At 44.9% G+C, this 27,062-nt stretch overlaps 2 protein-coding genes across 7 annotated transcripts in view; one reads left to right on the forward strand and one right to left on the reverse strand.

Annotated features, from left to right (window-relative positions):
- The window catches only part of RHBDL3 (rhomboid like 3), a 47,435-nt gene extending 34,276 nt beyond the window's left edge, over positions 1 to 13,159 (forward strand). For 5 of the 6 annotated variants that reach the window (XM_077852135.1, XM_077852136.1, XM_077852134.1 and 2 more), the window contains 2 exons: positions 7,096 to 7,156; positions 9,513 to 13,159. In XM_077852135.1, the coding sequence (XP_077708261.1) occupies positions 7,096 to 7,156; positions 9,513 to 9,784 (333 nt within the window). In that variant the 3' untranslated portion in view covers positions 9,785 to 13,159. Of the gene's footprint in view, positions 1 to 5,472; positions 5,627 to 7,095; positions 7,157 to 9,512 lie in introns of those variants that run through there. The other variant, XR_013354188.1, reaches the window with a different exon arrangement.
- A 2,101-nt stretch (positions 13,160 to 15,260) lies between these two features.
- On the reverse strand, positions 15,261 to 25,574 carry C16H17orf75 (chromosome 16 C17orf75 homolog). Its single transcript, XM_077852133.1, has 10 exons — positions 25,364 to 25,574; positions 24,557 to 24,637; positions 23,602 to 23,727; positions 22,531 to 22,674; positions 22,224 to 22,281; positions 20,569 to 20,688; positions 19,575 to 19,639; positions 19,291 to 19,427; positions 18,150 to 18,253; positions 15,261 to 17,402 (listed from the first exon to the last, which is right to left on the reverse strand). Exons 1-10 carry the CDS (start codon positions 25,501 to 25,503, stop codon positions 17,187 to 17,189), a joined length of 1,191 nt encoding a protein of 396 aa, XP_077708259.1. The 5' UTR covers positions 25,504 to 25,574; the 3' UTR covers positions 15,261 to 17,186.
- Positions 25,575 to 27,062: the final 1,488 nt, after the last annotated feature.

A 27,062-nucleotide genomic window follows, 5' to 3' on the forward strand; every position in this document is an offset into this window, starting at 1 on the left:
GGCAGAGGACTGGACAAATGGTAGGTGGTGCCGACTACATTTTTTTATTTTAAGGAATCTTTACACCCAACCTGAGGCTCGAACTCCCAACCTCGAGATCAAGTCACAGCTCTGCTGACTGAGCCAGCCCGGTGCCCGCCCCCCCCCACCACCTGCCGACTAAATTTTGAATGAAGGAAGGAGGGAATGAATGAAGTGTGTCTTTCTAGAAAAGGCGTAGCTCCCCACCCGGTCCTCCTGTTCTCACCTTCCTCCTCCCTCACTGTCTTCACCCACGTGGCAGATGTGTGAATGCTCTGTTACAACAGTCTGGAGTTCCTAAATTCTCCCATTTCTTCTTTATTATTGCCACCGTCACCTGCCTGCTCAACGCACCATCGTTTTCCTTTTCACCGAAGTCCCCTTTGTGCATTGAGAGAGAGAGAGAGAGAGAGAGAGAGAGAGAAAAGAGAGTATAAGTGAGCGTACAGGAGAGGGACAGAGGGAAAGAAAGGAAGGTGGGTGCGGGGTAGGGAGACGGGAGAGGGGGATGGACAGACAGACACTATCAACACTTGCTACTTGTCTGAATTTTGGCAATTTCACATGAGCACTTGGAGAGACCCAGCAGGTGTGGAAAGGCTTTGTGTGGATGTGCGAGTGTGTGAGCACATGTGCTTACACACGTGCGTACACACACACACAGCCTGTCTGCAGCGCAGTGCTGCCTCATGTAGCCCTTTTAAATGGGTCATTCTGTATCAGTGCCACAGCTTTCCCCAGACACAGCTTTTTCTCTGAATTCCACCTCCGCTGCTCCCCCTCCCCCTGCCCCAGTTCCTTTCTGTAGGGGACTGGGAAATGCTAACAAACCCTCCTTCCCCCTCAAGATGTGTATGTGTGTGAGGGGATGAGGGGAGAACAGGGTAAGAAGAAACAAACTGGAGTTCATAGAGATGCCCTGTTCCCACCCCCTTCCCCACAGCATGGGCAATGGCCCCGAGGCCCCAGAAGTTCCCATGGTGAGGACAGAGCACCCCCAGAATGACAGGGTGGGACATGGCAGTTGAGGAGGGAGGTATGAAAGCAGTCTTGTTCCAGTTCGCACTTCTTTCTGGCAAGTAGCCCATGACCTGTGGTGGTGGAGATGAGCAGTCCTGTCCAAGAGCCCATTGTCCTTCTAGAAGAACACAGCTTTCCCTGGCCAACTGGGAACTTTATAGTCTCCAGAGCATGACATAGGGTTGCCTTTCCCTAGAAGTTGTGTGGTACTTATTTGATGGTGGAAAAAAACAAAACAAAACAAAACAAAACATCTCATTTTCTTATCAGAAAAGTTGATTTCCTTTCAACAAGAGGCCACCTTTACCCAAATTAGCTTAGTGCCCAGCACTTCAGAGTCGAGTTAGGAACAATGCTATAAGATGGCCATTTCTATGGGCCAGAAGCACTCAATTGGCAGTGTCATGTGGTTCCATCTAATAGATATGCTAGTATTTTATTTTTTAAAAATTTTTATTTATTCATTTGAGACAGAGAGAGAGAAAGATAGCATGAGCAGAGGGAGAAGCAGACTCCCCGCTGAGCAGAGAGCTGGATGTGGGGTTTGATCCCAGGACCCTGGGATCTTGACCTGAGCCGAAGGCAGATGCTTAGCTGACTGAGCCACCCAGGTGCCCCAGATATGCTAGTATTTTTTTTTATATATATACTAGTATTTTAAATTCCCAAATGAAGATTTGGTCTATGTGTGTATATGTGTGTGCATGTGTGCACACATGTGCACAATAAAGCGCCTTGTCAGAACAGACAGAAGAAAGAACCATAACAGTCAGAAAATGTGGATTTGAGTCCTGGTGTCACCATCTTAAGAGCCATGAGCTCCTTTACTTCTCACTTCTCTGCTCCCTCATCTGTAACCCGTTCTTCACAAGGTACTTGTGAGAAAGACATGAAAAGGATGGATGGAGGGACTCCTGGGTGGCTCAGCGGTTGAGCATCTGCCTTTGGCCCAGGGCTTGATCCTGGAGTCCCAGGATGGAGTCCTGCATAGGTTCCCTGCGAGGGGCCTGCTTCTCCCTCTGCCTGTGTCTCAGCCTCTCTCTCTCTCTGTCCCTCATGAATAAATAAATAAAATATTAAAAAAAAGGATGGATGGGAAAATGCTTTCCATGTGGCAAATCACCACACAGCTGTGAAATTCCATGTGTGTATGTGTGTTTATGTGTATGCACATGAGTGTGCGTGTGTATGTGTGTGTGTTTGTATCCTTGAATACATGTAATTTTTTTTTTTATTTATACCCATTTTTGTCTGTTATCTACAGAGAACAATTAGGAAATATGTTCTTTTTACTTTGGATACAAAATAGAAAAGTGTTGAACACTTCTGTTTTCAGGTTGTCTGTTTAAGTGAAAGATTCTGCCTGAAATGAAAACATGTCTTATTTTTCACAAAAACACTCAGTTCCATGGGTGCCTGGCTGGCTGGCTTGGTTGATGGAACATGCCACCCCTGATCTCTGGTTTGTGAGTTCAAGGCCCACGTTGTGTAGAGATTACTTAAAACTAAAATCTTAAGGAAAAAAGGCAAAAATAAAAAATCAAACTGAGTTCCAAAAAACTTGCAGTTTACATCAAGGGATTAAATTCAGAAAATATTGCAACAGGGATGCCTGAGTGGCTCAGTGGTTGAGCATCTGCTTTCGACTCGGCGTGATCCCGCAGTCCCGGGATCGAGACCCACGTCGGGCTCCCTGCATGGAACCTGCTTCTCCCTCTGCCTGTGTCTCTGCCTCTCTGTGTCTCTCATGAATAAATAAATAAAATCTTTTTTAAAAATTTGCAACAAAAAAACTGATGGCATAGAAGACCTGCAATCAAGACTTGTTAGTTTAAATGCCAGAAGTATGGGGATCCCTGGGTGGCTCAGCAGGTTTAGCACCTGCCTTCGGCTCAGGGTGTGATCCTGGAGTCCTGGGATCGAGTCCCACATCGGGCTCCCTGTGTGGAACCTGCCTCTCCCTCTGCCTCTCTCTCTCTCTGCCTCTCATGAATGAATAAATAAAATCTTTAAAAAAAAATGCCAGAAGTATTAAGATATACATAATTGAATAATTTATTAATTGCTTTTTGCTGGGGCCCACAGGCCAGAGTTCCATTATTAAATATACAAAATATTTACTTACACTTTGCTCCATACAATAGATATTTCCCTAAAGTGTTTGAGATCTCAGTTTTTGCAACAGGACCATATTGTCAAAGCACAAAGAAAGATTGTTATCTAGAAGACACCAGAGGTCTCTTTGTTGTAAGGCTCATTTTATTAATAAAAGTCCTTTCGTAGGACAAATAATGGCTCCCTAATTTATCTGTGTCATGCTTTTCCTTCCCTTGAGCTGGGTTTTCTTGAAGTCGTTTTGACCAGGATACATAAAGCCATCGAGATCCAGCCTGGATTTCAGCTTTGAGCTCTTAAATGGTTGGGTGAACAAGCTGCCAAACTGCTGAGGGGACCGGTCACTGCCTTGTTTGCTGAGGGTGGGTTCTTTCTCACCCCTCGGAGATGCTGCAAAAGATGTGTGTTCCCTGGGGCCACAGGCGCTTCCACATTTATAGCAGCAGTGCTAGCTGTGGGGAGATTCTTTTTTCATTTCTCCTGTTGTTTCACTGCGGTTCATTTTATTGGAGGGAATAATGGGTCGGGGAAAATGAAGCAGCTGGTGTGGGATGGGGTGACTGTAGTTTAACCCTTCAGCTACTGGGAGGCATTGACCACGTTCACTTAGCTTTGGGGGCACTTGGAGCCGCCAGCAGGAAGAGACAGACCCCTAGACCTGAGGGCCCTATTGCTCTCAACGTTAATTTACTATGACCTTGAGCCAGCCCCCCTTGTGGACTCTCAGTTTCTTCTTCCCTAAAGTTTAGGGTGGAGATGTGACTGGATCTACCTGGCCAACTCCAGTGCCTTCAGGGGCCAGGCAGCGATTATTAAGGGAGCTGGCCTGGAGAGACTGCCCGGCTAGTAGTTCAAGGTCATTCAGGAGTTTTAAAGATGCTGTGCAGGCCAAACCCACTGCCTTTGTCTCAGGCCTGACTGATAATATCAAACATTTCCTAGATGCTTACCACATGCCAGGCAATGTTCTTAGCGCTTTACGCATTTGAATTCATTTTCCCTTCACAATCCAGCGAGGTAGGTAATTGAGATAGGCACTCTTGTTACCCCAGATTTACAAATGAAGACACTAGCCAGAAAGGAGTTCTCAGCCACCTCACCAGTGGCCTTGCCAGACCAAAACTATGGATGGTGCTTTTGAAGACAGGCCCCAGATAGGGCCTAAAGGGAACATGGAGCTCAGCTGAAGGACAGCGCGGCCAATATATTCTAGACTGACTTGGCCTGATAGTATCACTCAGAACACAGTGAAAGAGATGCTGTCTTTTTAAGTAAGCTACTCATTCAGAGGGTTTTTTTGAGGAAAAGGAATATTGGAAGTGTTCTGTATCACTTTTTTGGGGGGAGTGAAATATACATAGCATAAAATTTACCATTTTTATTATGCAGTTTAGTGTCAAGTATTCTCTCTCTCTCTCTCTCTCTTTTTTAAAGATTTTATTTGTTATTCATGAGAGACACACAGAGAGAGGCACAGACGCAGGCGGAGGGAGAAGCAGGCTCCATGCAGGGAGCTGGATGTGGGACTCAATCCCAGGACCCCAGGATCATGCCCTGAGCTGAAGGCAGACTCCCAACCGCTGAGCCACCCAGGCGTCCCTTGCCAAGTATATTCTCAATGTTGGGCAATCATCACTACCATCTATATCTAGAACTCTTCATCCTGCAGAAGTGAAACTATTTATCTATTAAACAACTGCCTCTCCTAACCTCTGGCAAGCACCATTGTATTTGCTGTCTCTATGGGTTCCACCACTCTAGGTGGCTCATAGAAGTGGACTCATACAGACAATATTTGTCCTTTAGAGACTGGCTTATTTCACTTAGCATAATGTCTTCACGGTTCATTCATTATGTCAGAATTTCCTTCCTTTTAACATTCCCTTGTATCTCCATTCATCCATCTATGGACACTGGTTTGCTTCTATTTTTTTTGGTGGTTGTGAATAATGCTGCTATGGACATGGGTGTCACTCCCCTAATAGGGGAGAAATAGGATCCATGCGTGGACATCGCAAGGAGACAAAGCCTGGCTGGACAAGAGCAGGAAGAATTTTTTAGTGGTTAGAGCCCCTTCCCAGGGCTGCTCCAGGAGTGTCACAAAGGTGGGAGGGCCATTTTGTCAGCCGCTTGGTAGTGGGTGTCTCCCTTTGAGAGGAGATGGTCTGTCAGGTGCCTCCCAAGTACCTGCCCATCCTAGGGTTTCATTCCAGAGGAGCAGGGGGGCTGCCCACCATCAGTTGGCCAAGCTGGGTTAGACTGGGTTACCAGGTCCAGTGGAAAGCACCAATTCCTGTTTTGTTCCCTGTCTTCCAGCGGGCCTTCGCTGTGGACAGCCACCAGCAGGTGACAAACATTGCCTGTCATCTGCTTCTTAGCAGAGAACACATCAGCAAGCAAAGCTGAGACTTCCCCACCTGCAGAGGGGCTGTGTGTTGCTCACCTCACCTTTGATGAAGAGGGCTTGCCGGTCAGTGACGAGTAAGGGGGGAATAGGAGGCGACGGGCAGGATGCTGAATGTCTTCTGCAAGATTTCACCAACTTTTTGGCAGTTGCCCTGTGTCTTCTCTTGCTTGCTCCACTGAAGCTTCCATAAATGTTACTGTATGTGCCAGGGCTCAGGGCCCCGGTAACATTTAACACATGTGTTCTCTCAACATCAAAGAAGTACGAGATGTGCCGCCCTCAGCTGGGCCTGGGCCAGGCAGCAAAGACCGAGTGGGTTGGGTGGGAGGGGACAGGAGCCCCTGGCTGTACGCAGTGGCCTCCTTCCCTAGGGCTGATGTGTTCCAGGCAGATTCCAGACTCGTTTCTGTGCATGCGTGTATCTGGATAAATGGAATGGTGCTTTGAATGTGCTGCAGGAGAGCCCCTCAAAGGAACCCTGTGGCGAAGTCTTTTGTAAAGTGAAAAATCCTTTTGTAAGGTGAATAATTATACTCTGTTTATCTGCTGTGGAGGTTCAGAGTGTTCTGAGATTCTCAGGGGAAAAAGGGATTTGTTTGAAGGCCATCTGGCTCCCCCCTCTTTTCCAACGCCTGATTCTGTAGAGCATCCCCTCCAAGTGATGTCAAGCCCCTGTTTGAACCTCTCAGTGATGGGAGACTCGCGATCCCCCATGATGGCACATTTCATGTTTGGACAGCTCTACTTATTAGAAATAGAAAGGTCCGGAGCTTTAAAAAAAATCCCTGAAGTTTTCATCCATTGAGTCTTCCGCTTACAGGTTATACTGAATATGCCTGTCCTTACAGTGACTCATTTGATACTTGACAACAGTGAACTTGACCCCGGGCTCTTCTCTCCATCCATTTCTCATATGTGGGATTTTGGTTTCTTTTATCATCCTGACCATTCTGCTTTGACTTTGCTTGGCTTGCTGTCCTGCATCCCTTCTGCAACCGTGGGACCCCAGCAGTTGATACAGCTCTTGGCTGTTATCTGCCCATGTAGAGAGGACAGGGACCTCATCTCCCTAGATCTGTATTCTTTTTCTCCTATAGTACAGCTCAAGTGCTTTCATGACAGTAATAAATTTACCATTGCCTGAAATCTCATGCTGGTGTGATCTACAACCAAACCACAGCTGCCTCATTCAAGACTTAATGGAGATGATTATTTTTTAAAAGATTTATTTATTTATTTAATTTGAGAGCACAAGAGAAAGAGCACAAGTGCAAGTTGGAGAGGGGCCAAGGGAGAGAATCTTTAAGTAGACCCCCTCTGAGCCCTGAGCCTGGACTAGGGCCTTGAACTCAAGACCGTTGAGATTATGAATATGAACTGAGCTCTAAAGCCAAGAGTCAGATGCCTTAACTAAGTGAGCCACCAGGCACCCCTGAGATAACTTTTTTTAATGTTAGATTTTCTTAAGTGAGGTACATCTGTAGAGGAGTGGTCAGATCTGGAACTAATGAAACTTTCTCCTTTTTCCCTAGAACTGGTCAGGCATGAAGTGTCAATTCAAGCTGCTGCGAATGGCTGTGGCCTTGATCTGTAGTAAGTACTGACAGGGCAAACTGGGTGGAATAGAGCCTTGCTTGCATCAGGCCTGAAGGGTAGAAAGATGGCAAATCCCTGCCCTTGAGGCATTTGTGGTCAAAATAAAAAGGGAAACATGTCAATAGTGTGTGACAAAGTAGGGGTGTTATGAGAGGCTCATTCTGAGGCGGAAAGAGGTAAGAATCTGAACGGAAGTGATGGAGGCAGAGAGAAGAGGGGACACATGGTCTCTCATTCAGCCCTCAGAACATGGCTGTGAAGAGGCTATTTTTTTTTTAAAGGATTTTATTTATTTACTCATGAGAGGTACAGAGAGAGAGAGGCAGAGACACAGGCAGGGGGAGAAGCCGGTTCCCTGCAGGGAGCCTGATGAGGGATTCGATCCCAGGACCCAGGCCTGGATCATGACCTGAGCTGAATGCAGACAATCACTGAGCCACCCAGGTGACCTGAAGAGTCTATTTTTTCTAAGGCTTTATTTATAGGTAGCCACTGGAGCTCATGGCCCCTGCCCACAGCCATCCAGCTGGAGGTGATGGGGGCAGAATTGAGAGCCGGCCTCTGTTGTTTCTAATGCCCACACTGTAGGCAGCCTGGGGCAGGAGCACCCTGGGCTGTCTGCCTGGAACTGCCTGCTACGTGGGGAAGAAGAGTCAGAATAGACATGGGCGGGAGGATGGGCCTACCTATGTGGACTGCACTTCTGTCCACTTCCACATTCCTTGCCCTAAGGCCCACAGACTCTTTGAATCAAGGCAGTGGGGGACAGTGGGGCACCATGGAGTGGGGGTGGGGTGAGCATAGCTTCCCTGTCTGCTCAGACTCTGGGTCTGTTTGTGTGCAAGGAAGGGAGGAGAAGGCTGAGTCCTGATGTTTCAAAAAACCCAACTCAAAACATCATAAAACCTAAAAATGCTGTTTTGGAGCAGGAGACCAAAGTCTTTCAGACCTCCTTTAAGGTACCCAGGGCTTGTTAAGCAAAGGCAGGAAGACGCCCCTGGGGCTCAGGGAGGGCTCAAGGAAGGATTCAGTGTTGGTCCCCGGCTGCTCCTCTTCCGCCATCTATCGGTCATTCTTAGACTTGCAGGGCCTGGGCCAGAAGACCCGACAATCCCCAGGGGAATGGAGGTGCAGGCATCTCTGGGTGGTGAAGGTGGCGAGAGGCATGCTGGATAATTAAGTGGTAACTGAACAAGTACAAAAGTCCCTGCGCAGGACTTTCTATCCATCGTCAAATGTGCCTTGGCTTCCTCATCTGAAAAATGGGAATAACGATGACTGTCAGTATTCTTTGGTGGTAGGCAGTGAAATGGCTGTTGCTCAGCACCTGTCCTTTTGAGAGAGTACATCCCAGTGGATTGGCCAACCCAGCAAATTCATGCAAGAAAAATGAACTGGAGAATGGGATGAGGCGGTGGGGGGACACCTGGGTGGCTCAGTGGTTGAGTGTCTGCCTTCGGCTCAGGACATGATTCCAGGTTCCTAGAATCATGTCCCACGTTGGGCTCCCTACAGGGAGCCTGCTTCTCCCTCTGCCTGTGTTTCTTCTTCTCTCTGTGTGTCTCTCATGAATAAATAAATACATTCTTAAAAAAAAAGAATGGTATGGGGGCATTTTAGCATCTGTTAGGAGAGAATGCCAGTGCTTTGTTGGGGCTGGGTATTCCCATTCTTTCTTTGCCCATTTCTTCCCCCATCCCTTCTTTCCAAACGCAAAAGCACTGGTTCTGAGGGTTTCCTAAGGGTTTCGAAATAAGACATGAAAACACTTTTAGAAACTGTAAAGTGCTAGCAGCTATTGAAGTTATTAATGTTCCAGCAGTGCAGCCTGGTACTCTACAGATGGGGAAACGAAGTCTCCTGGACTCATGAACGCAGGGCCGCGAGGGTCTTTGGGTTTGTGCACAAGTTATCCACTCTGCCTGGAATGCTCTTCTCAGGGCCTTCTCTTGACAGTCACATCTCTGCTCAAATTTTGCATCTCTAAGGAGATCTTGCCTGATTCCCCAAACTAAAGAATCCCCTTCCTTATACCCAGTATTGATTTAGAATTACCTGTTTTTTACTCCCCATAGAATTTTTTCTTTTTACTGGAATTCTCTCATTAGAGGGAATGTGTAATCAATGCTGGCCGATTGCCAGATCCGTAAGCCCTGGGGGAACAGGGTTTGTCTGTCCCTCACTCCTGTATCTCCAGTGCAGAGAACAAACGTGCTCGACCTAATGGGTAGTGAACGAATTCACGGACGGATGTGTAAGTAGATGGCCGGGTGGATGGCTGGAGTGCAAGGCCTCCCCCCAGCCCCTGCCTAGTGGTCCTCCTGTGACTTCTCTTTGCCTCCTCCTCTTGCAGTGAGCATGGAGTTTGGGCGGGCCGTGTGGCTCCGCTTCCACCCATCCGCCTACCCCCCATGCCCTCACCCGAGCTTCGTGGCGCACCTGGGCGGTGTGGCTGTGGGCATCACCCTGGGCGTGGTAGTTTTGAGGAACTACGAGCAGAGGCTGCAGGACCAGTCGCTGTGGTGGATTTTTGTGGCCATGTACACAGTGTTTGTGCTGTTCGCTGTCTTCTGGAACATCTTCGCCTACACCCTGCTGGACTTAAAGCTGCCACCACCTCCTTAAGGCACCAGGGGACCGAGGTCAGGGAGCGGAGGGACAAGCAGCAGGAGAAAGAAGCGTGGACGTTCTCAGCACCAGCTCCATGAGGCAGGGAGGACAGCACGCGATGCTGGGCCCCTGTGATATGTGCATTCAGGTTTGGACAATGGAGCTTCTTTTCTGAAAGGCACCTGCTGGATGAGTTGGATGTGGTTACCATTGTTTTTCTAGACTGTTCTGAGCACATCCGGCCAGGGCAAAGGCCTGGGGGGCGGTGAAAGCAGCGCTCCCCTTGGGCTGGGCTCATTCCGTGTGTTCAGGTGATGCCTCCTTTGTTACGGATTGAGCAATGGCCTCTTCCCTCACCCTCACCCTGAGATGGCAAGCAGGCCCTTGTCCAGCCCAGCAGTACAGTTACAGGCCAGGAAATGTTTGCTCTACAGCTGTTGGGTTTGGAGATCTGGAGTAGAAGAGAGCGTGGCAGAGGACATGGTGTAGGGGAGCCCAGGGTGCCCTCCTGGTGGTGGGCACTGGGGCATGGCCTCTAGTGCCTAGGCGGGAAGAGGAGGGAGATGCTATAACTCCAGGCCTCCCTCTTGCCCTGGGGGTATCCAGCGAGAGAAACCCCAGCAGGAAGGAATACACTTCATCCTAAGCTCAGCCTAGGGAATGCCCAGTACCAACTTTGGACTTCTCCTTTCCTGTCCCCCAGAATCTCACATTGGTGCCCAGCATCCCGTGCCCTGCCTTGTTCTCAGAGCCTTTCCTTCTCTTCCGTTGCCCTCCCCTACAGTGTCCTGCTCTGCCTTTCCTTTGGTCATGGGGATATGTGTGTGTGTGTGTGTGTGTGTGTGTGTGTGTGTGTGTGTGTGTCTATGTGGTGGGTGAGGACGCCGTGTGATGGTAGGAGATGGTGTGGAAAGAATGTGAGGTGAGGGAATGTGAGGGAAGGAAAAACACTGTGCGTGCAGTCAGAGGCTGCGGAGGAAGCCTGTGGGGGGCGTGGGAATGTATGCAGGGGTCTGCATGAGAGGGGCAAAGGCACCGAGAGGTGGGAGGGCATGACTCCTGAGGATCTTGCTTTCAGCAAACCCAGCCCCTTCTTTCCTCTTCCTCATCCTTTCCAGGTATCTCTCTGAGAGCCACTGACCAGTGCAGGGTGGGGGGGTTGGGGTGGAGAGACACCTTGGGCCCTCCCAGGGACCACCAGGATGCTGCAATTGGCTTTTGCCAAGTTCTGTTCTTGTTTCCCTCTGGAATGACCTTCACACTCGAGGAGCTTCTGTTCAGTTATCCATAGAAGGGAAAGGCTTTAGGGGGTGTAAGAGAGGCTAGGGCAGGAATATGGAAGCTGTGTGTCCATTGAGTAGGGGGGGAACAGGAGGCTGCAGTAAAAGAAATTCTAGCTTAGAGGAAAGCTGCTTCTGGAGGATTGTTGGGTATTTGGGTGAGGGTCAGAAGTGAGGGCAGCCCATAGACTCAGGTGCTCAGAGCGTGGAGGCAACTTGGCTATTGTCAAGCTCATTCCCACCGCCGTTGTACTAGTGGGACAACCAAGCTCAAGGAATGACTCCCGAGCAGGGCCTGATGAGGCCTTGAAGAGAAAGTGGGGGTAGGATGGCCTTTGACAAACTATGTGATTCCCTTTATACTGCTCTTGGAATTCCCAACCCCTGACCACCCAGAAAGATGAAGAACTCCAGCCTGGGAGGCAGAGGGACTGGATCTGCAGGGGCGAGGGCAGGGGCTTCATCTGAAGTCAACTGGGCCAGGCAGTGAGGGGTCTTGGCACTGTGGCTTCCTGACCTTGGTGATCACAGGTAAATGGGCAGTTCTCCATTCAGCCCCAAACTACGCTGAGCCTTTCCCTGTCTTTGCCCAAAGCTAAATAGATTGTCCTGGTCCCCACATTTCCTGAGGTCATGCTGGACTCATGCCAGCACAGTACTAAGGACTGCCAGGCCGAGTTGGCTCAGGCCCAGGTCGGTGGCTGAGTGGCGTCACCCTGAGGCATTTTGTCTGTGTCCTACCAGCCCGTCTCTGCCTTACTGAGAGGAGGGTGTAGCTGGAAGGGTCCGCTTCCTCAGAGAGGAGACCAAGTTGGACTTGGGGGCTGAGAGGACTTGGGTAAGCATGGCGAGGAGGGCCTTGGCCATGGGCTGCAGCCCCCTAAACCCAAGTGGTGCTGTCTCTCCCTGGAGGAGCAGAGGCAGCTGGTGCCTTACTGGGAGGCAGGTCTGCCCTGCTGGAGTGGAAGGTCACCCCTGCCTTCATCCAGTGTGGCCTGAAGAGGAGTCTCCCTCTCACAGGGGTGAGAAGACGGTGAGCTAGAAGACTCTAGAAAGCCCTCAGAGAAGCACCCAGGGCTGCAGATGGGAGCTTGCTACCAAGAAGGACTGCCTGGGGCGAAAATCTCATTTGCCCTCTTGTCTGAGCTGCAGCAAGGGAGCCTCCTCTAACCTCAGGTCACCAGCCCCAGCTATTCCCTGTCAGCAGTGTCCAAAAGTAACCCAAAAGTTCTTTGGTCTGCTTAACACGCACCTCCCCACCCTCACCCAGCTGTCAGCTCCAGGCAGGGCCACCAGTGGGGTCCACAGTCATTCTACATAACCCAGGTCTCCAAAACCAGACCCAGAGATTGTCTGATAAGAAAGTTTTCTTTTTTGGCGTCTGGCTTTCTCTTTGGCCAGTCCGTGTGCCCTCACCCCCAGGACCCTGCCAGCAGCATGCCCCCATCATCCCTCCTTCCTGGTCTGGTACAGCCACTGGTCCGGTGTGCCTCTTGGGGCTGTGGAGGGTGGCTGGCCTTGCATCTGTAGGATGCAGAAATTGAAAACTAGGGATTCCCCCAACAGCAGCCATAGATTTGCGCACTCATTAAATGGAAGAGGAATCACAGAAACTAGGGAAGGGAAAACAAATCTTCAAAGGAGAAATTTGGCTTTAATGATACCATTAATCATTCATTTTTTTAATTAGGAAAAGCTCCCTAATGAGGCGTTTTTGCCAGCTAATAGGATTCTCAATTTCTATGAGGACCATTCTTGCCCAGAGGATTAGGGGAGTCATTGCTCACCAAACCCAGATCTTCCCCTTCCCGCCCAGGGTCCAGTTTCATTTGCAAATAATGCAGATTCCTGGGTGCAGGGGTAGCCCTTTCCTGGCATCCTTCATGTTGCTCCCAGCGCCGGCTGGAAAGCACCAATACTCCTCTGCCTTAAAAAACAGTGCCCAAGGCTGAATTCCCCCTCCCTCCAAGGACTTGAGTAAGTGGGAAACAAAAGGAAACACAAGCTGCAATGTTTGTTTCTAAATATTTTTGTATTGTGTACATTCTGTATATTTTTGTTGTAACATATTATTTGAACACAGATTCCATTAAAGATTTTTTTTAAGCCATCCGTTATTCAGGAAGTGACCTGAAGGGCTATTGGAGCCTGTTTTATCTCTGTCTGGATTGGGGAGGTGGGAGGCGGTGGACCACAGTGGTGCTGATGTGTGTACAGCACAGCTCCGGGACCTGGTACTTGGTCCTGGTGCTGGTAGCTCGGTGGTTCTTAATCCTTCTAGAATCACTGAACTCTTTTGAATGGTTGATGAAAGCTATGTTTTTCTCTTGCTTTAAAAATGCACAGACAATTCTGTGTACAATGTCTAGGGGAAGGTGATCTGTAAATAAGAAAACTCATCTGTGGATTCAGGTCAAGAATTTTTGTGCCAGCTGTCCTGGTGGATGCCCTGTCTTCCCCTTCTACTCTCACACTATACTCTGACGAGAGATTAATAGCTTGACTACTATTATTGGAATGCTCTTCTTTGAAACATCTAGGAACTTCCTTCTTTACCCCAGTAGCCTACCCTTTATGCCTTTTTAGGGGCAGTCAACACCCGGATCTTGAGGAAGTGATAGGAATGTTCTCAGGGTAAAAGAAGGGGAAAACAAGAGGGGCGTACATGGTAAAGTGTAGTGTTAGGAAGCTTCACAATCGAATGGGCTTTGAATGGATGAAGTCTGAGAAAGTGAATTGTTTTCTCCAGCTTCTCTAAACCATTTCTAAACCATTGGCAGCATATGTGGTTTTGCCATGGATAAACCATTCAGTTTCATCCAGGGATTAAACCACGTTGTTAAATTCAGCCTGGGAGCTGTTTCCCATAATGTTATGTCTCATCAGATTCCTGTAGGCCATGTAAAAACATTTTTAAAAGCTGCAGAAGTTATCCCAGAACAAACTTGAGAGTACAGCTCAGTCTAAAGGACCAAAGAACTCACTTCTCTTTCACATGTGGATACTAACTTCCCTGAGGGACACATCAGGACCCTGTCTGAGCCCCAGTGCGCATCCCCCCTCACTCCCCCTCCTGCCATCAGTTTCAGGCTCTACTAGAGCTTACAGGCAAGCTCTCTGGACAGCCAAAAGCTGTTCAGCTAGCTTTGCCTTTGGCCTCCTATCACTTCCCCCTTCATTTTTCTGGTTTTCCCGCTTACTAGATTCTCATTCTTCTGATAACTTCATGAGATGTTTATGGGTGATAAGGTAACTGTGAAGACCATTTATTACTTAGTATGTGCTGGGCACAGGATGAGGCATTTTCAACAGATTATCCTCACTTAATGCACATCTACTTGGTATGAAATGGTATAATATGCCCATATTTACACAAGGGGAAAGCTTAGAGAAGTCTAGGGACTTGTGGGTACCTTATGGCATAGATGGATTCACATTATGGTTCCCAAGTTCATGCTCTCAATCCTCAGCTGTTCATATAGGACTTTAAGGACACTAAACATGTAGAAGTGTTGGTGTTAAAGATCCAGTCTCACTGCAGTAGTAAAGTAATGAACTTTGGGACATTCTTTCAGTGCTCACTTAACAGGATCTCTGCTTTCTCAGCCCTCCTAGACTTAGGACTTTTGCAATAAAGTCCATAGCTATGAATTCATTACTACTCCCTTTCACCCCCAAATCAGAATCTAGCATTTATGCAAACTCGGAAATATTTGAAGTCTGTGACACATTTAGGAAGTTTAACAGTTGTAGAACTGGAGCTGCCCTCTTGGACGTCCAAGTAGAAAGACTTCATCGACGCCCAGGGGGATCTCCATTACTAAGATACATGGTTAGGTCCTCCTGTGGTCCTCCTCTTATTTCCCAAATGCCTGCAGGCTTTCCTAGTATCTAGTATTATAAGTGCACCTCTGGTAAAGGACAGGCATTGTGTCATCGTTAATAATGAATGAGAGTAAAGGGAAGTGACTTGGATCATTGAGTTCAACAGGTGTAACTTCCCTGGACAATGAATAAAACGTTGTGAGGGAAATTGCCCTCACACCCTGACTGATGCCTCCAGCAAGGTGTAGAAAGTTGTATTCCAGCAGGTGATGTGATTCAACAAATTCCTTAGCATAACAAGTATAATTTCCCCATAAGCTTGTTGTGCCTTAATAAAAATGTCAGACTTGAGAATGGAGCTAGTTAAATAAAAATGACTCTACTGATGAGAAGCTAAGTTGATTTATTATTATTATTACAAATATAATTACAATTAAGCCGAGGCCATTTTTGGTACATGACAAACATATTTCCTCTGTGTGTAGAGCATACAAGTAATACATAAATGTATTCCACACTGAACAAATCCTTTTTAAAACTTTAAAAGTTAATACATTAGCTTATTAAAATTTGAATACAGTACATATTTCTGGTCATGAGTTCTTTGGGTTTCTTCTCATGGCCAACAAGGTACTTGATTCCATGTCACCATTTTCCTTGCCTACAGTAGTGATGGTTTGACACAGACTTGTAAAATAAGACTGTATGCTACACAACTGTATAATGTAGTGAGCCTGCATCACAAAATATAAAAGTACACGTAAGGAATATATAACTATATCTTGACTATATCCATAAATGGCTTGAAGCAGGTATTACATTTACTTTTAAATGCCATTTATATCATGGACTGTTGAATGATATGTGAATTTAAAAAAGGAAAAATACATTTTTTAAGACTCTAAATGTTGATGTCCTAATGTTGTCTATTAAAAAAATTGATTTCTAAATGAGCAACCAAGTACATTAGAAAAAGAGTCAAGAGTAGTGCCATAGAATTGCTTATTTCCTATAGTCATTCTGAATTTAATGCTATTAAAAAATGCTATTTGGATTTTGTTTTCTGCACTGCCTACAATCCAAGTTATTAAAATTTAAAACCATATGAGAGCCTTTATGAAGATCCTGAATTGTATTTCTCATTAGAGGAAAAGAAATGGCTTGGTGAGTCATGTCCCCAGACTTCTATAGAAGAGAAAGCAGAAGACCGTTGTCAGTCATTTTAAAAGTTAAAACTCAGCACTTACGTGAATTTAGATGAGCTTAGGAGAGGATTTTTACGGGCTTGTGTTCCTCTGAGCATCCTGAGGGCAGTGAGAAGACTTCTGATCTTCTAAACAAAAATCACTATCAAATGGATTTATTAAAGAGCTATGCAGAACAAACTGCCATCATACGTGTGCAGCTACAATTGGCTTCCATGAGAATTATAAATGGCTCTAGCTGAGGGCACATTCAATTGATTTGGAATAAAACAATATAAGGCTTGTAACAAATATACAAAAACTAAAATCAATGAGTAACCCCAATATGCAGAATCAGTTTATATTCTTTATGTTACAGTTTGCTTGTAGAATTTGTGTATTTTCTTTTTTAACACTCTGAAAATTCCAGCATTTTCAGAGAAAATAAAATACAGGCTCTTGGCAAATACCTGTGAACAAATGAATGAAGAAAGGGGATGGAGGCCACTTCTGCAGTAGCCTTCCATCAAAGATGATGTTTTGTCTTGAAGCTAGTGCATCTATTTTTAAAGCTCATTTAATTTCTCACACACTCGTGATTTGTGTATTGACTTAAAAGCTGGCTTTATCATCCATGTCATTACCAATCAGACAAAAAAAAAATCTATCCAAGCACCCACAGGATGCACAGATCTGTCTCTGAAACGGTATCACAGCACTAATTTGTGAGACTAGGAGGACATTTTTTATAAGAAGCTATAGTACATTGAGAAAGGAGTATTACAATTTTTCTGGAAGGAAAAATTGCTAAATCCTGCAGCCAACTCCTCAAAGAAGCCACAAAATTACCTTTCAAGATTTTTGAGCATCAAACCCTTAAAGTCTAGAATTTATGGGGCCAGCAGTATACTAAAATTACACAACTCTAACACATATCTAGGACTCAGTGAAGATGGTCTTCAGATTTTTATGTTCTAAGTAAGTTATTTAAAAGTAAAAAATGAAAAAATTTAGAATGTATTTGAAATAGTCTTAAGTAGCAATCCTATGACAATTACAACAACTGCAGTTTCAAACACCAAGGCTTGAATGTACAACTTCACAATATGATGATCTCAAAACATGTGATCAAAAACTTTGGGCAAGAACTTCTTTCATAAATTCTTCTAGGACAGCCACCACGTTTTTGGCTTCAGGCATTTCTTCATGTTCCACTTTAACAATCTTCAAAAGGATATCTCCACTACCACAGTTCTTTAGAAACATGTAACATTTAAACAGAGCATAATGATTCATTTCTGCCTGTCGGATAAATCTCTTCAAATTATTCGTGTCTTGTATGGCCTAGAAAAAGATTACCCAGTTAAATATATGTTTATATACTTGAGAAAATAATGAAGCCTGAAAAATATCTCCTATTCAGCTGAGAGCCTGACATATGTTGCTGAGATGTTTCCTTTTTTTTTTTTTTTTGAATATTTGCATCATTCTTATTACTAATATGCTTTGCCCTTGAGAGAACACAATTTCTTTTTTTTATTAATATTTTTATTTATTTATTCATCAGAGAAACAGAGAGGGAGGCAGAGACATAGGCAAAGGGAGAAGCAGGCTCCATGCAGGGAGCCCGACGTGGAACTTGATCCCGGGACTCCAGGATCACGACCTGAGCCAAAGGCAGGAGCTCAACTGCTGAGCCACCCAGGCTTCCCCACAGTTTCTTATACAAAGTAAAAATACTTTTAAAATCTCCTAAATAAAGTAATAACACTCCTCTCCATCAGAATTTTGAACCCTTAGGCACTGAGCCATTTTTTCGGTGCTTTCCAACTAAGATACGTCACAAATTAGAAGACTGATGTCCCTGAGATACAGGCAAGCATTCAAACAAATTAATTGGAAATGCAATGATATATATATGCAGAAGCTCCTGAAAAATATAAAGTAAATGCCTTCTGGGAATTCTAGTTTTGAGAACGTCGTATTTAATAGACATCACAGCTGTAAAGCAGATTTGTTACTCTGTCACTGGTACTAATTAAAATTCAGACAAAAATATGTGTGGCATTTGGCACATAGCCAATTAATTACCTTTAGCTTAAAGTTCTCCAGTACTTGTCGAAAAAGAAAAGGGTTACCTCCTTCAGTGCCATTCAAAAAAGCCTGCATCCAGTCCTCACAAAACCGGTTGCTTCCTATGAAATATTTTAGAAAAATTAAATAAATAAAACTGAAATCCTACAAAGTATAAAACATTTATTCTTTCTTTTTGTTATTTATGTATTTTTAACTGAGGTGTAATTGACATATATTAGTTTCAGGTGTACACCAGATATATCCATTGTGATTTTCTTTCTTTCTTGGTAAAAACATTTACAGTGAATTAGTTAATTTTTTAAAAGACTTATTTATTTATTTGAGGGAGAGACAGAGAGAGAGCAAGCACATTCAAGCGGGGGGAGGGGCGGGGGAGAGAGAATCTCAAGCAGACTCTCTGCTGAGCGAGGAGCCAGATGTAGGGCTTGATCTCATGACCCTAAAATCATGAGCCCAAATCAAGACTGAACCACCTAGTCACCCCACTTACAGTGAATTATTTAAGACTTCTATAATAGTCTAAAAAAATAGTCTATTCACCACCTGGCTAAGAAATGACCAATGGTTGAAGCCCTGAGTGTGTCTTCCCGATCATATCCCCTCTCCTTTCCCATCAGAAAAGATTTTCATTCCCTTGTATTTCTTTCAACTTCTATTACATACTTTTTTTTTTTCAATCTCTAAGGCCTATATAGTATTACATTTGTTAAAACTTTGTGTTTTTAATGGCTGTTTCAAAATAGTACGTTTTTGGTCTATACTGAGGCATGTAGCTCTAGTTCGTGCATTTTCGCTGCTATATAGGAGGGACTCTATTGTATGAATATAGTAGTTTTTCAGTTTTCTTGTTGATAGACATTTGCTTCCATTCTTTGCTATTTCAAACAATGGCTTTATGAATATTTCTGAACTTATCTCCTTACATACACATGTAAGAGTTTCTCTATATACACAGGAGTGGAATTGCTAGGCATGATGGGATATCTGTGGTTCTAGAATTAATACTGTTTTTGGTGAGTCTGAGATAAATATGTACCAGTAAAAGGCAGGAGAGATAAGTTTGCATCATGTGTTCTCAGTGCAAAAACAGACTCACAACAGTGCCAGGGAGGCTGCCTCAGGGGTTATGGCTCACCTGCATTGTAGAACTGAGGCTGGGAGCCACTGCAATCGATGACCACAGATTTATGTGGCTCCTCCGTCATGGCCATGCACAAAGACGTCATGGTGCCTTCATGAATAAGGCCTTGAAGACTGGCCACACTCAGGAACCTACCAAACACACAAGTTATTTTTCACAAACAGTATTGCAGGATAGGAGGAAGAAAGCAAATTCATTCTGCACTGGGTGATGGCTTTAAAAATGTAGTATCAGACTTGCTATGGAAAAGGTTCCCTCCTTGCAAAACTCTTCTTTACCTGTTAATGTCTCTCTTTGTTTTTTCATCTGATTCTTTAACTTCAACAGGAGTATAACTTAGAGCCTATGAGAGAAAAATAAAGCCTAATTGATACATGTATTCTAGTTTTCCTTACTGAGCAGCTACTAGATGCTAAACATCAATAACTTCCCCAATAACCACCACACTGGACGATTCTTGATGGGCACCACCCAGAAGCTCTACAGAGCCTTGTTCAGCAGCTGTCCACTGACAATCTAAAACCTGGCATTACCACCCTGGTCTCATGGGACTGTCCAGTTGCAGGTGAATTTACCTACCACATATATAAATAAAAGCCTGGCCATATACTCTAGAATTATCTGGAATTCTTCATTTTTTATCTGGACATTTTTAAAAAAGTAATCTCCCCTACAATGTGGGGCTTGAACTTTTGATCACAAGATCAAGAGATGCATGCTTTACCGATTAAGCCAGCTAGGCACCCCTATTTGGACATTTTTATATAGTTAAAAATCACTTTGGATTTTTGTTTTCCTTCTCAAATTGTTTTAGAAGTTATGCCTCTCCCAGATCACTTCAAAATTATTATTTTTAAATGTTTTATCCTAGGGGGTGTCTGGCTGGCTCACTTGATTTCAGCTCAGGTCTTGATCTGTCAGGGTTGGGAGTTCAAGCTCCGCTCAAGCTGGGCATGGAGCCTACTCAAAAAAAAAAAATAATAATAATGTTTTATCCTATTAAGAATATTTATTTATTTATTTATTTATTTATTTATTTATTTATTTTTTTTTAAGGAATATTTAGTATTTGCAATTCTACCTCAGTAATGGAACTTTCTAGGTCTCAGAAAACAGAATTTGGTCTGTCCTGATTGCAAGCATAGTTTGAATGAATATCGGGCAGGGGTGTGGGGAGTAATATTCAGAGAAAGTGAATAAGTCTTTAAATAATCCAAACTCTGCCAAAGTGACTCTCAATTAAAGAAATGCTTTTGTTTGGGCAATACTTACGGCATGTAGCAGAAAGGTAAGCTTCTCCTGGAAGAGAAGAACCACCCTTTGGATTGGGCATACAACATCCTCAAACCAGCTGCTCAGGTAGGATTTTATGTGATTCTCCAAGCCCCTTTCCTAGATCAAGAAAGAATGTCATCTGCTTTAATATAAGCCTTCACTTAGTGTACTTAAATTGGACAGTGAAAAGAACTGAGGATAGATACCTCCATTTTTTAAGCTACCACCAGCAACTCAAAAAAGGAATTGTAATATAACTTCCCTGAGCAGAGTGGGGATTAATCCTGTACTGAATTTAAAAAACACACTTAGAAATGTAATACATAAAATAAAGAGACCAAATAAATAGGGTTGCATGCTATTTTTTTTGCTGGGAGAAGTTGGGCATTTACATGTCCATCTCTCCCTACCACACTGTATACTTTGTGTACTTACTAGAGATTTTTTTAAAGATTTTATTTATTTATTCATAAGAGAGAGAGAGAGAGAGGCAGAGATATAGACAGGGAGAAGCAGGCTCTCAGCAAGGAACCCAGTGTGGGACTCGATCTGGATGCCAGGATCATGCCCGGAGCCAAAGGCAGATGCTCAACCACTGAGCCACCCAGAGACGTCCTGGGGAGATTTTTTTTAAAAAAGATTTTCTTTTTAAGTGATCTCTACACTCAAAGTGGAGATCAAACTCATAACCCCGAGATCAAGAGTTGCATGCTCTACCAACTGAGCCAGCCAGGCACCCCAGAAGATATTCTTTTAATAATCCTTATCCCTCAGCACTTGGCTGTGCCTGAAACATCCATGTGTGAACTTATAAAGCACCTCCTTTATAAGGAGGCTGAAGGAGTGAGACAGCTTATTCAGATTCAAATGGGATCAGAGAAGGACACATATTAACTCATCAAAGTACTCTAGCCCGCTCCAGCTGTCAGACATGCTGCCAGGAGGACATCTAAGCTTTCCAGGCTGTGGTGCTCACTGGGGACTAGTGGAAGAGCTCCACTCTGGGAGAGTAGCTCCCCTTAGACCCATTTCTCTGGCTTATTCTACTCCTATGCTATCCTTTCCTCTCCTGCAGGATCTTGTAAGCACATGACAAGTAAAAGGAATTGTTACCAAATAAATGGGTAGTAAAGTTAGAAGAGTTATGACTTTAACAATTACTACATGCTGGATGTGTGTTTTTTTTAAAGGTAAGGATAACTTAATCAATATGGATGTATTTAATTCACCAAAGATCGACTAATAAAAAATGGAATTTTTCCCCAAATCTTTGATGTTGAGTTCAAGGACAGTCATACCATTGTAGAGCATGTCTTTGGTACCAGAGGCTGCATAAGCATTAGTTCTGTCCAAACTATAAGTCTTATGTGCCTAGAAATCAGGAAAAGAGCATCCTCTTCCTCACTTGCAATGTTACCATATACCCTGAATTTAATGGATTCAATTTTTCATGGATACAAAACATAAGAAACAGTCTTGTGAAATTTACAACAGTTACAGGACTATGTTCTCTACTTCCCTTAACCAGCACCTTCCTATTAGCCCACAAAGCTATACGTTTTTAGAATTTGGGTGTCTTTGTGTCCATCTATGATTTAATAAGTATAACGTATTTATCATCTCAGTCTTATCAACTAAAGTGATCATCTTACCTCATGGCTCATATTATTTTTTAGCCCTTGAATGTACTTGTCCAATTCAAGCCTGAAAGTATGTTCTTAAGGAAGCAATAAAGGATGAATCAAGACAGCGTTTGATTTCTCAATAGGAAACATAAAATCTCTCAAATAATACAAACTGTAAATTAAAACATGCCAAGACAAACTGGTTGTATGAAAGTATGAAATGAAGTAAATACGTAAGGGGTAGAAAAGCTCTTTCTAGGTTGGTAGTAATACTCCTCCATTCGGCTTCCCATGTTTTCCTTCCTGATATCCTCAAAGATCAAAGAAAGGATATAGCTCAAGTCCTTTTTCAGATCCTCCTAAAAAACAGACCACGTACTCTGAAGCATTATGTTCAGAGTCCACTGTTGCTGCTTCAGGAAGCACTTTTTCTTGTTGGAAAAGACAGTAATAACAACCGACTCGGTAATCTGGAATCCTAGAAAAGACAAGACAATAAAATGTACGCTTTTGCTAACTCACACATCTAGTTTTATGGACTGTCCAAACTCTGGTCATCTTGATCTGGCAATACTGTTAGGTTGCAAACTAGGTCAGAATGTCCTAGACTTCTTGGTTTACTTGAAACAGCAGAGGAAAACTATCAGGTACCATTATAGGCTTTAATGAGAGTAGCGCCTGGAATTTCAAACATGGAATTTCTTTGAGTCCTCTCTTATATGAAAAACTCATGCAAATTTTATTCTCATTCATAGTACATCCACATTTACATAAATATAAACATGTTCTCTTTTTCCCCAAAAACTTCACGAATCACTGAAGCTTCAGGCAGATGTGCCATGTTAATCCTGGGGCTTTCTCTTTGGTTTGTGGCTTCATATTCCTGAGGGGGCTTGATGCCAAAATCATAATCTAAAGTAAACTATAATCAAGGGGTGTAATGGAAAGATGGCTGGAATTCAACAGAGGATACCTATGTTTTAGCCTGAATGTCATCAATATGACCAGCTTTGTGACCTTACTGTCACAAACATTTCAGTTTATTTGCTCATCTGAAAATGGAAGTAAGAGAACCTGCTCTACTGCCCCGTTATAGAAGAGAATGGCATCAAAGTTTGTGAAAGCGCTTTACAATTGTATACTAGTGTATACAATTTTAGTTTGGGTAATTAATTCTTATTTTCCAAATACAAGACTAAATAAGTATACTTAGGTGGCAGAGTCTGCCATTCAATTAATTCAATTAATTCCATTCCACAAATGTGTGTGTGTGTGTGTAAGACCCAGTGCAAAGAACAAAGATGAACTTTGCAAGTCTAGTGAGAGCTGATCTTTTGCAATTTCTCATCTTCTCATATTTAGCTCAGAAATAAAAAATTCAGAACACAGCACATTTTACACTTACCTCAGCTCCACAGATGCAACATTACCCAGCCCTTCAAATACTGCTCCCTTAGAAAGACGCTTAGCAATGAAACTGCGCAGCTCTGGCTCCACTTCAGATGGCAGATTAGTATCCACCAAGGAGAGGCTTGACAAATGAAAGACACATTCCTTACCAGTGGACTACTGCATTTGTACCCCATAAGTCAGAATATTACCAAAAGCCAGAATCTCTTTAAGGATTTGAAAAAGCTTTTTATGACTCCTGTTGGTGAGGCTTCTAGGTGTGTATGTCACCAAGTATGATCTATTTCATCAAACAGTTTAAAATAGTCCTATCTTTCCAGCTCATTCTCTCTAGTATTATGACTCCTCTGGGACCCCTAATCCACTGACCTTAACTTCCTTATTGCAATACCATAATGCTATTAAAACATTCCTTATATCATCCATCATCCAGTCAGTGAACATACTGTCGTATTTTACTCTACTCTGCATCCAGTGTTAAAGTTCATTCATTCATTTACTAAATTTGTATTACATGTCTACCCTAGTACCAAGGGTGCCAGGTCAGGAGACATCAATGAACCAAAGAGACAACAATCTGCTGTCCTAGAGTTTACATTCTAGTGTGTAGCAGAGGAGCTCTGAAAGGGCATTGAGGCGGGGGAAAAGGAGGATTTTAGATTTCTTTATACCCATAAGACATTTAATATTTAATGCAGTTCCCAATCAAGGAACTAAGATTAATTGCCTCTGGCTAATCACCAGGGGCACTACCAGTATTTGGATCTGCCCAGCCTTGAATGACTGAACTAGTGAGGAAAGCCAGATGAGGTTCCCAGGGGATAGGTGGGCTTGATGGTTTGCCTTGGGAAAGCTGAATGGAAATAGGGTAACCACTGATATCTACAGGACAGATGAGTGCAGAGAAGATAAAAGCACATGGGTGGGGGCTATGGTCAAGCTGTTTTTACCTGAAATCATCACCAGAGGGAGTTTCTGCATTTGTGCCAACTGGGCTTCCATCATCACTGTCCCCTCGCTGCTGTGCCAATCTGCACATCACAAAAGCAATATAACTGTCAGTCATGGGCTCTAAGTGCAGCGGAGTCCATCCCCTTCCCCGCCGGCAAGCACGGGGTGGGGGGTAGGGGGTTGGGGGGGGTGAAAGTCAACTGGAAATGCTGCAAGGTAGAAGTGCATGGATCCTCCATTCCTACCTTCACAATAGGGAAAACCCATGAAACGGTGCTGAAAGAGCCCCTTCGCTCTCCGGGCCCTCTAAAAGGTGGAGGAAAGGCTAAATTAAATACCAACAAGAGTCAAGGAAATTTCCGCTAAAAACCAAACTTTCCAGGGCCAAAAGAGCCCCAGAAATGTCTGCCCCGACCAAGGAAAAAGAGGCAGCGAGAACGGAGGATAATCAGAGGGTGGGGTGGAGGTGTGGATGCTTGGGGCCAAGAGGAGAAAGTGGGGCGATAATGACAGGAAAGGACGGGGGTGCAAAGTGACATTAATGAGTGCGCGAGGCGCTGTGCCAAACAAGGGCATGGGGCGACCGGTAGGGGTTGAGAGGACGCGGGGGACAGCTGGAGGGCAGGGGCGTGGGAGTGCCGAGGAATCCAGGGCGCTAGCCCGGGAGAAGGGCTTGAGGCCAAAGACCAGGTAGCTGGGAGGGGGGAAAGAAGGCCCTGGCGAGCGCCGAGGGTGGGATGCGGGGCCGGGATGCGGGGCCGGGATGCGGGGCGGGGCGGGGCTACAGGGACGGCCCGGCGCTGCACCTGCTTCCGCGGTAGTTGTAGAGACAATAGTGGCTGCTGGGCGGCGGCTCGAGCCTTCGCTCCTCGGCGGAGCCTCCCTCCTCGCTGCTCTCTAGCTCCTTTTCATCCCCGTCGAGAGATTCCTGCAAGGAGGGGAGCATCGCGGCGGCGGCCTCCGAGCGGCCCTGTGCTCCCGCCAAATCGCTCCCCCGCTGCCGTACAGTCCTCCGAGGCCGGGCTCGTGCGGCTCCCAGCGCTCGCGCACCTGCGTTCCGCCGGCCTCCCGGAGTAGCAGGCCAGGAAGCTGGCGGGCTGGCCTGGGAGGTGGGGAGGTGGGGGGGTGAGGGGTGTCTCCCCGCACGGGCTCGTGGGCGCGCCCAATTACCTCCCGCAGGATCTTCTACCATTTCTCTTTTGACTCCTTTGCTCTTCTGGCTATTGTCTAAGACGTCTAGGAGACGTAATAAACATGGTGCCATTAGCCAGCCGCATGGAAAAGGATGAATCTGCCCTCCTACCATCCACTCACGTGCACCAGTTTGATAAAAGATCCAAGAATTTATTTTTAAATATTTATTTATTTGAGAAAGAGGGAGCGCGCCCACACACAAACGGGGAGGGACAGAGGAGGAGACAAGCAGACTCCCCGCCAAGCGCCGAGCCTGACCTGGGGCGTGACCCCAGGACTCCATTTCCTGACTTGAGCCAAAAATCAAGAGTCAGAGGCCCAAATGACTGAGCCACCCAGGCACTCCAAAAGATGTAAGAATTTAAAATGCCCCATCCCAGGTTTTTGAAGATTCTTGAAGAAGGCCTTTCTAAATATTTAAAATACTTAGAAGCTACACGAGAGGGCCACCTGGGTGGCTCTGGTTGAGGGTCTGCCTTTGGCTCAGCTCATGATCCCGGGGTACTGGGATCGAATTCCGATAGGGCTCCCCACAGGCAGCCTACTTCTCTCTCTGCCTCTTATGAATAAATAAAATCTTAAAAGCCACATGGGGAAAGATTAATAAATCTAAGTAAAAACTAAGCACTTCTTTTTTTAAAAAAAAATATTTTATAGTATATCCCATGGGGAGCCCTATGTGGGACTCAATCCTAGCTTTGGGGATCAAGCTCTGAGCCAAGGGCAGACACCCAACCGCTGACCCACCCAGGCATCCCAAAACTAAACACTTCTGTGTAGCCTAAAGTCAAAACACAAATGACCAACTAGGAAAAATATTTGCCACATATATTTTTTTAAAGATTTGGGGCTCAATCCCAGGACCCTAAGATCATGACCTGAGCCAAAGGCAGACGCTCAACGGACTGAGACACCCAGGCTCCCCTAGATTTCATTTTTAAAAATAATCTCTACATTCAACATGGGGATTGAACTCATAACCCCAAGATCAAGGGTTGCATGTTCTACCAACTAAGCCAGCCAGGTGCCCCAATGTACACGGTTTAGAAAAAAATTTGAAAATGTCTATCAGGGATCCCTGGGTGGCGCAGCGGTTTAGCGCCTGCCTTTGGCCCAGGGCGCGATCCTGGAGACCCGGGATCGAATCCCACATCGGGCTCCCGGTGCATGGAGCCTGCTTCTCCCTCTGCCTGTGTCTCTGGCGCTCTCTCTCTCTCAGTCTTTCATGAATAAATAAATAAATAAAATCTTAAAAAAAAAAAAATAAAAAAGAACTGAGAAAAAAAAAAAAAAAAAAAGAAAATGTCTATC

This window comes from Canis aureus, chromosome 16 (assembly GCF_053574225.1).
Source record: "Canis aureus isolate CA01 chromosome 16, VMU_Caureus_v.1.0, whole genome shotgun sequence".
Lineage (NCBI taxonomy): Eukaryota > Metazoa > Chordata > Mammalia > Carnivora > Canidae > Canis > Canis aureus.

What these genes read in the sequence shown, in the direction of transcription:
- C16H17orf75 (XM_077852133.1), bottom strand. Translation starts at nt 25,503, where the DNA reads ATGCTCCCCTCCTTGCAGGAATCTCTCGACGGGGATGAAAAGGAGCTA. An exon ending in TACAACTACCGCGGAAGCAG is followed by an intron (nt 24,638 to 25,363) that starts GTGCAGCGCCGG and finishes TGTGATGTGCAG; the next exon opens with ATTGGCACAGCAGCGAGGGG. An exon ending in TTACCTTTCTGCTACATGCC is followed by an intron (nt 19,640 to 20,568) that starts GTAAGTATTGCC and finishes TTTCTCTCATAG; the next exon opens with GCTCTAAGTTATACTCCTGT.